The 11,613-nt window shown below is 39.1% G+C and overlaps 1 protein-coding gene across 1 annotated transcript; it reads left to right on the top strand.

Moving 5' to 3' along the window:
• The first annotated feature begins 4,243 nt into the window (after positions 1–4,243).
• On the top strand, positions 4,244–5,342 carry LOC145768175 (ceramide kinase-like). The gene is made up of 2 exons (XM_082579653.1): positions 4,244–5,197; positions 5,322–5,342. Exons 1-2 carry the CDS (start codon positions 4,244–4,246, stop codon positions 5,340–5,342), a joined length of 975 nt encoding a protein of 324 aa, XP_082435779.1.
• The last annotated feature ends 6,271 nt before the right edge of the window (positions 5,343–11,613 follow it).

Raw genomic sequence — 11,613 nt, 5'->3', positions numbered from 1 at the left:
ATATTGATATCTATTCTGGTCATTCGTAAAATGATTGTTTGAAAGTTGGCCGCACATTTAACTGTTGGCTTAGTGCTTGCTAGCTGGACAAAAGTTCCGTCTTTTATCCAAGTAATCTGTTCTGTAGTGACAGTTTTCAGTGGTGTACGCGTTGCACCCCCTCGTTTTTGGTAGCCGTGGGCTAATTTTTACAGAAATACACTGTTTGAAAAGAAGTTCAAGTGTGTGTTTCTTCGGTCATTATATGCAGACGAAAGGATCCGGGAACTTTAAGTTACAATTTTCCCACGAAGAAATTATGGTTTACCGCTGTGACCAGTTACGCTGAAGCTTTGTGATATAATAACGCTGCCTTGCAATTTTACAATACAAGTTTAGCACTTAGAAGTGTGCAGAACAGTGTTGCCAACCTTGCAATTTTCCCGTAAACATGGGCTTCTATTTTTTTTAAATTTACTGTTTTTTTAGAGTTGAGAAATCCTTGTTTTTTTCAACTAGCTTTTTTAGTTTGCTTACTTGCTTTTGAGATTGAAATTGAGAATGTTTTGCTGCAGTCAATATTCCACCATTTCACAATTTTTCTTGCATTAAAAATAATGGTTGCGTGAAAACCGGGAACATAGTAATTAGTGAGCTTAGGCTACTAAATTGTAATAAATTTATCAATTAATATAAGTACTAAATTGTAATAACTAAAAATTGGATCATGCCTAAGGCAGGGCGTAGCCTAGCCTACAGTGAACCTTCTCTGACAGGTGACGGCGAAACCTTACACACCTTTCATTTGTGTAGATTACCTTACAACAGGGGATCATGTTGAGAGCCTTCACGTGGCGATCCCCGTTAATCCTTAACAGGAGACTAATCTCAACACCACACTCCAGTTAGGCTACTGCTGGAGAGAGCACATCGATGAAGCACGTCAATGAATGAATTGCCTACTCGTAAAAATGCTGTTGGTGAAATCTGGATTTTAGAGATCCCTTTTGACTTTGCGAAAAACCACCAATTTCTGTTGACCTGCCTATTTTAGGCTTGTTTTTATGCAATAAATTACTTTCATTAGAAAATGGTAATAAAATTTCTTCTAAAAAAAGTTTATGCGGATCGCGTTATCATTCAAAGTTTCATATTTGGTCGCGTGTAAAAAAATTGCACATGCCTGTTCTAATGTAGAGGGTTCTAGCACAGGACCGGTTAGCGAGATTGACAGAGTAAAATTTTTGATTGTTGAATTGTTGTTGCCGGGAATTATTCCATCCGCTAGGTGCCACTGAATGGAGAGCGGTCCTTAAATGCGTTGCTCAAGCGAACACTCCCAGAACCGAACCAGCGCCGCTTGATCATGAGTCCGGCGCTTAACCACTGAGCTTACGGGGCAGATGGTGGAAGTTCTTTTGCCAACAACGTCTAAAACACTGTTGGCAGATCAGGAAGAACGAATAGCTGTGGGTCTGTCTTGTTTCAGCTTAGAACTGGATGCACAAAGAGCGGATATTTTCAGCGACCGGCTAAGCTAATCGTCTGATTAGTTAATCAAGAATCAGTTTGTGCAAATTTCCCAATCGCTACACACCGTAGGCATACATATCATCACACAAAAAATTGTGATTAAGCACGATAATATCAGAGCTTAGCGATAGTTTGTCAACCAGGATTTATTTTTATCAAGCATCTGCTGAGGCATATTTCTTATTATCTATTTGTAAATCTATTTGTATTTTCTCATTTCTTTGTGAATCAGGGCTGGAGAGCCACTGCAAGAAAGCATTGCTGATTTGGTAGCAGCCTAAATTGCAGTATTTGTTTTATTGCCATTATTTGTTTATTTATTTAAATCAGACACGAAGTCCATGAAACCTATCACACAAAAGCTCGAATTAAACTGCAGTAAGTAGCTCACTGCTATTCTGGTAAGACTTTGTGGACAGTAGAAGTAATTTAATTAGCGTTCCCCCTTAACCAAGCAGAAAAGTCAGTAGTGTTGTGCAGGGCCGGATTTACCAATAGGCTAGGCAGGCTGAAGCCTAGGGCCTCAACGTCCAGGGGCCTCGAAATTCGGTTTCGAAGTTTGTGATTCTTTTAAAAACTTGACAAGTTTAAAGTTAAACCCCAACTAAAGTATATATATGTATCAAGCTTTTCAGAGTAGAAAATTCTATACACAACTGGTTTCAACCACGTTGTAAACAGTCATTAGCCAACTACTTAGGGAACGTTCAAATATTACGTAACGCCTTCGAGGGGGAGGGGGGGGGGGGTTTATGCAAAGCGTTACGTTAGCGTCACATCGGGGGGAGGGGGTTCAAGCAAAACGTTACGTAACGCTTTCGAGTACGGAATGGTAGTTTTTTGTGATGAATTCGTAGTGAAAAAGCGTTACATGGGGGAGGGGGGGATTGAGAAAAGCGTTACGTTGGCGTTACATGGGGGAGGGGGGGTCAAAATTTCGGGAAAAAAGCGTTACGTAATATTTGAACATTCCCTTACGTTGTTTGGACCATAATAAAGGCAATTATTAGGCTCATTCTGCTGGAAGCTTCTATGTTAAAGTAGGCTACCGTAGTCTTCTTCTCTGCAAAAAAACAGTTTTCAGCTTCCACAAAGAGGTGGGCAGTTCTAAAATCATTTTAGCAGAATTTGTGTTTAACCTATGTTACATTTTTGCTTCAGAGTGCTAGGTCGTTTTCACAGGGTTAGCAAAGCCCTTCAGAAATCTGAATTGTTAAGTACTTGTGCCGAATTGTAGGCTACTGTTCACTTGTAGACTTTCCAAGCGAAATTAGAGATGAGATTGATCATCAAGCAAAAGCAACCTTACCGAATATTAACTAGAGCTGTCACTAGGAGACAAAGAAATGCACCTGACGCTTTAAGTGAACTTTCTTCAAAGGAAAGGTTTAAAATAAATTCCTTCATCCCTATGCTCGATGCACTTGAAGCCAAATTAAGAAGAGCTAATGTGTAGGCTACAGTGACATTGCAGTAGCATAGTAGGAATAGCCTAGGGCCTCTCATGGTCTAAATCCGGCCCTGGTGTTGTGCCTTGAGCTCATTTGCAGCCATGTTTCTACACCCACAGGCATGTGGGAAAGGCAAAGAAAATTGTATTGCCATACGCCACGAATTAACTGACGTAGTCGTTGTGATGACAGAGCTGCCGATTTGTTGCACGCCACAGGCTAAACATAGCAATTGCCAAAACAAGTTAGTTAGACACGCAGCTGCTGCAGGAAAACAATCCGTTCCACTTCAATAGGCATAGCCTCAGTGGTGCTGTGGCACACTGCGAACTTGTTGAAGCTAAAGATATGTATTTTTAAGTCAACTAAACCCTGTAAGCGATGCATTATTGTAGGAAGAAATGTTTTTAAGATATCTAACTTACTTTTCTATAAGTATCCTAACCGTCAGAGTAAAGCGTTACAACTAAATAATGAATCGCAGTTTTAGTGCAGGATTTTGTAGATTAGGCTACTTATGTAACTTTACAACAGGTTGTGGATCAATTATAAGCCTACCGTGCAGAGTTGCTAGATTAGTCGATCTCCTGCCAAGTTTGGATATTATTGCAGCCTTTTCTAACTTTTCGAAATCAGCAAATGTAGGTAAATGTCCCCCGAAAAAAAAAAAACGCTTTGTTAGATATTGCCTCAGATAAAATCCCTCTACTACATAGGCTTTTTCCCACGTAACACCAAGGTGAATTATAGAAAGAATATACACCTGGGTAGATTGTTTCCGAATATATTTTTTCCAGGTGGTATTTTCAGTGTAGATTTTTACCTATATTACTATTAAAAATATGTGGTTTGAACTTTGAAGCTTTTAGCACCAGATACAACAGGTTACAGCCGTGGTTACAGCCCATAGTTTTTCAAGCAGACCTCAATTTTTTATAGAGTTTTAATGTTCTTAAAATGGAAAAAGTTTGAAAAGCAACGTTGTAACAAACTGAGCCAGTTACAGAGCTTTTGAATCATAAATAAATTAAAATACAATGGACATATTTATTTATACTTACTTCTTAGTTTTTCAAATGAAAAAAGAATTTTCATAGATTACGTAAGATTTTAGCTATAAAACATTTGAAAATGCTTTGGAAAAGGCAAATTTGAGAAGAAAATCACAGTAATATATTTTTTAAGCAGGTAGATAAAATCTGATGTAGTGGTAAATAAAATCTGATGTAGTGGTATGGCTATTGCTAATATCTTGTGTTAATTGTTCAATTGTTTTCAACATGAATCATGACAATTATGACGCAATAATTGATAACCATGACACCACAAACGCAGACAATGATTTTCTGTTCGACAATGCTTGGTACAAGTTAGAAATAAAAGGCGATGTCCTGTGTATGAAATGCAACAAAAAAAGACAATCTGATCGAAAACAACTGTCCACTCCAAACACATCTGTTCAGCTGAATGATGTGATTTCTACAACCCTCGGTACGGATGAGTGGAGAGTCGGTCGCGACGGCCAACCATTGCTGGATTATAACTTTTTTCGTCATTATTTTTTCTCCACATTGTCTGACTGTTTTGCTTTATCCATCCATTATTGGATAAGGTTAGAAAATTATCGACGCAAACTTCAAATGATTAAAATACAAACATCCAACTTGACTCTTTGCAAACAATGGCATGAAAAAATTAGATGCAAAGTGAATGAGTGCATTGCACAAAGTAACAATTTGCGACCAAAACATTTGCTAGTTATTGTCAATCCATATGCTGGTGATAAAGCAGGAAAATATCTTTATGAAAATGTTGTGTCTCCAACATTCAAAAAAGCTGAAATCAAAGTGGTTGTTATTTTCACCGAGTACTCCGGACATGCCACAGAGCATCTGGCATCCACTGACCTGTTGGCATACGATGGAGTGGTGGCAGTTGGCGGTGACGGGACGTTTAACGAAATTTTAAATGGAGTTTTGATTAACGAACAGCTGAAGCAAGGTGTACCTTTAGATGGTGAATATTTGAATGATCTTCTCAAGCCAATAACCTACAGAAGGCCTTCCTTTCGAGTGGGCCTCATACCTGCTGGTTCAGCAAATGTGTTAAATTACACCTCTCAAGGGACTGCAGATGTGGAAACCGCTTTGTTGCATGTCATTTGTGGCGAATCACACCCTTTAGACGTGACTTCTCTTCATGATGACAAAGGGAAATTTATAAAGTTCAAATTTGTAGGATCAAATTATGGATTTTTTAGTGAAAATTTGAGACTAAGTAATAATTTAAGGTTTTTTGGCCGTTTGCGTTACAAAGTTGCACCACTTCTTCTCCTGTTTACTCTGCACTGCTATCCAGGAGAGATTTCCTTTCTCTTGAGCTGTCCTGACAGACCGGTAGATGTTACAGCAGAAGCCCCACAATGCAGATACCCATGTAATACATGTCTAGACAGATCCGGAATGGCGGAAAGTATCTCACCAAGTTCGCATCAAAGTAAAAAACAAGATATTTCTGTTGAAACATCCAACGTCTTCAATGAAGGCGCCTCAAAGAATGATATTCCAATCAGTCACTTTTCTCGTTGTCGAACCACACCAGACGATTCGATTGATGAGAATTATCAAAAAGACGAAGCAAATGGCAACTATGTGCCTTGCAACTCTGCTATCACGACAAATGCCGCCGAATGGAAGGTAAACGAGCCATTATTGAAAACTTCCTGAAGCAATCAATTGAACTAAACCTTTTTTAACGTTGTCATCAAACAGCAATCATTTTCATATTTTTTAAATCCGCTTTGTTACCACGTAAGAATGTTACAAGTACAATCTTTAGTTTTCTCTTAGATAGCGTTTAAAGGATTGAAAAAAAAATAATGCAATCAATACAGGAACGTAGCCACGGGGGAGGCTCGGGGGCTCCCCCAACATTTTACCTTTCCCTCCCCCAAAATATGTTTTAATACTATTGTAATTTACGGGGAATGACGCTTGCCCCTCCTCCAACAGTTGCTTTTCCCCCCTATTTATTTATATGTAGTTACGTTACTCAATCAATAATTTTCTAATGGCGACGACAACGTAAAGTGGTATAATGGGTAGACGGGAAAGCAAAAATTCCAATGTTTGTGTCCGCCTTCAAGCATGTCATTAAGTGTCTTGCTATAGACAGTGCCGGTCGTAATAATAGTAATGTTATACGTACAACCTTTAGTTTTCTCTTGGATAGCTTTTAAATGCATGAAAAAAAGTAATGCAATCAATACAGGAAGGTAGCCACGGGGGAGGCTAAGGGGCTCCCTCAAAATTTTATCTTGCTCTCCCCCAAAATATGTTTTAATGCTATTACAGCATTTTAATACTATTGTAATTTACGTTGAATGACGCTTGCCCCCCCAATAGTTGTTTTTGCCCTCCTAATTATTTTTTTTAGCTACTTTTCCTTTTTACTAGCTACTTCTAGCTACGTCACTGAATTAATAATTTTCTAATGGCAACAACAACGCAGAGTGGTAATGGGTAAACGGAAAAACAAAAAAATTAAATTTTCGTGTCCGCCTTCAGGCATGTCATTAAGTGTCTTGCCAATTGCCATAAACATAAACCAGTGCGTTCGATGAGTGTCGAACTGGCGTCCTTCAGACAGTCTACAAGTGTTAATATATCACAGTGGTTCCCAACCTGGGGGTAAATTACCTCAGGGGGGGCAATTTGCCTGTTTTGGGAGGGTAACGAGACCCGATTTAGAAACAGTGAAGCAAGTGAAAGTTGTGAACTTTATAAAATCAAAGGAATTAAACAGCCGTCTTTTCAAGGAACTGTGTAAGAAGATGGGATAAAGATACGAAGCATTACTGTACCACACAGAAGTAGGCTACGATGGCTGTCGCGTGACAAAGTGACAACCCGCCTGGTCGAACTTCGTGAGGCTGTCCATATTTTTCTGATAGAAAAGAAGTCCGACTTGGCTGTATACTTCTCTAACCAACGGTGGATTTCCCAGCTGTGCTACCTGGCTGATATCTTTGGTAAATTGAACAAAGGCCATCTTTTAATTCAAGGCAAGAATGTAATTATGATCGACACCGAAGTAGCCGTAGCAGCATTTATCGCAAAGGTTAAATTGTGGAACAAACGAGTTGGAAAAGGCACAGGGGCGCAGTTTCAGACGCTTGACATGCACCTCAAAGGCAATGGACTTGAGTTGATAGCGGTGTTGAAGGAGGACATAGCTGACCACTTAGGCCAGCTAGCCAAGAAGATGGACAACTACTTTCCGAATTTGGACACGGCTAGTCTTCAATGGTGCACTGAGCTCTTCACATGTGATGACAGCCAGGTGGATGATGACGACTTTCCGGCCAAAGAAGAACTTATCACTCTCCGAATGAACAAAACGTTAAAACTTGATTTTAAGGGGAATGGGTTGGAACCCTTCTGGTTTAGCAGATTCCAGCACGCACCAACATTAACCACAGGGGAATTAAATATCCTGACATCTTTTTCAACAACGTATCGCTGTGAACAAAGATTTTCAACTGTCTTGGGAATGAAGACAAAGAAGCGCAATCGCCTGGATGTCGAAAGCGACGCAAGAATTGCCCTCAGTACCACAAAGCCCAGGATCACAAAGCTGGCGGCTGAAGTACAGGCCCGCCCTTTGCATTGAATGTTTACCACGCATTGTTATCTTGTATTCAGTATTGTATTTTGCATTTTGATTGTAATAGTTAGCGATTTGAAATACTACATAGCAATAAACGCTTTTGTTTATGAAAATTAATCGTGGGGGTATTTGGCTAACTGCAGGATGGAGATTTGGGTAACAGCCAAAAAAAGGTTGGGAACCACTGCTATATCATGAGTTTCCGCAGTTGATGTTTGTTGTTCTGTAGGTTTCCCGCGGCCATTCCTGATGCTGAGCACGATCAACACAGCCTGCAGATTCGAAGCATCATCAGAAGGCTTTGTACCTTCTGCTCATCTCGCTGATGGCACCAATGACCTTGTCATCGTACGTGGAACTTCAAGAAGGAACTTTATTGGTTACCTGCAAGCTATTCTCGGACCACCTGAAAAACGATTCGATTTCTCGTTTGTTGAAGTTCATCGGATTAAAGCGTTTCGATTTCGCACCAATTGTTCTAAGAAAGAAGACAACGTCAAACACCATCAAGGAAAAGACGACATAAATAATCAGCGCGAGGAGTCAACCACGTCAGCAATGGAAAAACAGAAGGAATCCTCTGAAGATCTGAAGCCAAGTTCATGGATGGCTGATGGAGAGACGATGAGAGGTGTTGATGTGTCTGCATTGGTACATAGAGGCCTTGTCGATATCTTTGCTACAGGTCTTTGAAAATCTCGCTCAGCAAAATATTCACAATTGTTAGAACATTGAATTGAACATGAATATTGCATAAATATACATTGTAAATCAGCTTTGTTGCAACTAAATTAAGTTGCGAAATATGTTTAACATGTTGACTTACAAAACTGTTGTTTGGTACAAAATTCGCAAATGCAGAAATTGCTGCATCTAACATGCGATTAAGTTTGTGATAACGATAACTTCGATAAGTTAATCACTTGTTATTGCTCTATTCTTTGTTTCAATCGTTCAAAATTATTGCACATTTGTAGCCTATTTTATTGCTTTTAACAGTATGTAAGTTGGGATCAGCCTACTTTTGTATTTCTATGCAAATTTGTTACACTTTTGTGTTTTTAGATTAATTTGTTTCACTTTTTCAATGCTTTTTTAATCGCGCGCAAAATATAAAGACGTTAGATTTAGTGGTCATAGGCCCGTAGTTGTTTTTAAAGCTTTTCAAAAATTAATATTGTTTGAACACAGCATTACAGAATCAACATCTTTGACCTAAAAACAATTTAAGACTTAGTTTTAATAGCAGCTCATAGTTTTAGATCAACAAACAATAACCTTCCAGAAAGAATATTTTCAACGACTGGAGAACTATAGGAAAATTATACATCTGATTCATTGCACTTGAGTCAAACATGAAAATGTGAACTTTTAATTTGAATGGCATCGACAGTGAGGGCTTAGGTTAATATGCCCATTTTCGCCAGAAAGTCTGTTGAACTTGCGTTTTAGAGACCCAATTTTTTTTCTTTTGTAAATCACGAGCTTGACTAAATAGTGTCATTGTCTTTTCTTGGATTGTTGGATTGGATCTTGGAATGTTATGCACCAAAACTTTAACACTCGAAATATTCCTCCATGAGCCTAGTCAAAGAAACTGGTGTGATGTAATCGACAACAGCACAAGTGTGTCGAGGAATCATTGTCATCAAGTTGGAGGTAGAAAAGGTTTTGAAGTAACTTAGATTATTAATTGATTGATGTAATCTTCGAACTGGGAAAGCTTCTTTGAGAACTTAACTATGGCAGTTTCGGATACTTGTAGTTGTAGAGGCTGAACTGTTGACGCAGGGTCCAAGATCACCAAGATTGGCAGAGTGAAGTTTGCTATTGTTGTTGAAGTGTTGTTGCCGGGGAATCATTCCATCCATTAAATGCCGCTGAGTGGAGAGCAGTCCTTAACGTGCGTTGCTCAAGCTCACACCCCGATAGTCGAACCAGCTTCTTCTCTATTTACAAACCTTTTACAAATTATAAGAAATTTCTCTCCCAAAGGTTTTCTCTCCTAGAATAAGATTTAGAGGTGGTTGAAGCAGCTTCTGTATTTTCAGCTGCGTTTGCTCCACAAGTACTAACACGATTTTACGCCACTGGGTGTCTTTTTCGTGTGGGTTATTCTGACCACATGATGGCATCCACAACTTGTGACAATTGATAACTTGTATATTATTTTCTTACAATTAGCGTTCAATAAAGAAAAGATACAGTAAAACAGTTAATAGTACAACATTAAATTTATACTTTTAAATATTATTTGGGGTAATTTTTGTTCCAGTCCAAAAAAAGCAAAACGCTAGTATTAAGACTTGGATTTATTTCTTGCCTCTCTGGAACTGTTGTTGTTTTCACTGACGTACTTTGTTCAGTTTGTTTGATATTCACGATGCAACTGACATGCGGCTTATCCGCACTGCTTCACTCAAGGGAAACGCAATCGGTTCTAATTGGTCTCAACCTGGGATCTGAAGCGTGTCTGACAGAAACAAAGACAGATCACTGAAAGAGTCGGTCAGACAAAGTGCTTTATTCAGTAGTAGATTCGAGGAGCACGGGGTGAAAAAACAAATAGGGCAAAAACGGCTGATAAAAAGAGGTAAAAAATGTGTACTGTAATTTACTTCTTTGCGTTTTTGCAAAATTTCTTCTCTCGCTTTGCTCGAATAACGTTTCATTGACCTAACCAGGGGCATAGGAATTGCATCTTCAGATATAATGCGTGAAGATTTTTAAGCGCTTCAAAAACTGAGAAAATAATGCAATATTCTGAGATATTACACATTGCTCACCCAACCAGATAAACATTAAGTCAACTTTTTTAACAATTAAGGTTACCGTTTTAAATTCAAATAAGTTAAATATTGTAGATATGTTGTAGCAATATGATTCAAAAGACGTGTGGAAAAAAGGAATTAAAGTTAGTTTGGTTTTAAATCTTTGTCCTCGTACTGGCGAAGCCTTGGTAGGTTATTCCTGGTAATTTCACAAAAGTTACTTGTAAAGGCTTTTGACGCATGGCCGGTTACCGAGATTGGCAGAGTCAGAGTGAAGTTTTCCGATTTTTGAAAGGTTGTTGTCCTGGAACTATTCTATCCAATGGGTGCCGCGAAAACAGTCCTTGGAATGCGTTGCTTAGCCGCACACCCCGAGAGCCGAACCAGCGCCGCTTGATCTTGAGTCGGGCGCTTAACCACTGACCTGACCGGGCAGATAGTCGACATTAAACGAATTTTTTATACAACACGAATTTTATCTAGTGAACGTATCACAGCGAACATGTATGGTTATATAATATTTATAAAACTGTTGAACTGTCTCACACAGCGACATTTTCACCTCAAAGCAACCACATTGATGAAGCATGAACTTCATGAAGATTTTGTTTGTTTTGGTTTACATTTTTAGCGTTATTAAATCAACCGCTTAGTAAACCCAAAACCTTACTTAAACAATTCAAATTTGTATGATAAACAAAACGTTGGAATAATCGCAGATCACCTCGTGCAAGAGCTTGTGAGAAGTTAGCTTAGCCATAGTCTTAGATAAAAAAAATAATGTTTCATGTGTCTTACAGCGCTATATCCATCGCATTCGCAAATATGCGTTGCTTTGAACGCTATGCCAAACAGACAGCGTCAGTACAGCGGTATAAAGGCGCAACCGTCCCGTTAGCTCAGTGGTTACGAGCTCGACTCAAGATCACGCGGCGCTGGTTCAAGTCTCGGGGTGTGTGCTTGAGCAACGCACGTTAAAGGACTGCTCTCCATTCAGCGGCAACTAGTGAATGGAATAATTCCCCGCAACAAGACTTCAACAATCGGAAACTTCACTCTGTCAATCTCGATAACCGGCCCTGCGTCAAAAGTCTTATCAAGGCTTTGTCAGTCCGAGGATAAAGATTCCAACCAACCGAGTGCATTAGTCTATTATCCTGAATCTATTTCTTTGCTAAGTGCCAAGCAGGAATATATATATATTTTTTTTG

Source organism: Aplidium turbinatum, chromosome 1 (assembly GCF_918807975.1).
Source record: "Aplidium turbinatum chromosome 1, kaAplTurb1.1, whole genome shotgun sequence".
Lineage (NCBI taxonomy): Eukaryota > Metazoa > Chordata > Ascidiacea > Aplousobranchia > Polyclinidae > Aplidium > Aplidium turbinatum.
The sequence above is the reverse complement of the archived record's forward strand: the minus strand, read 5'-3'. Positions and strand labels throughout refer to the sequence as shown.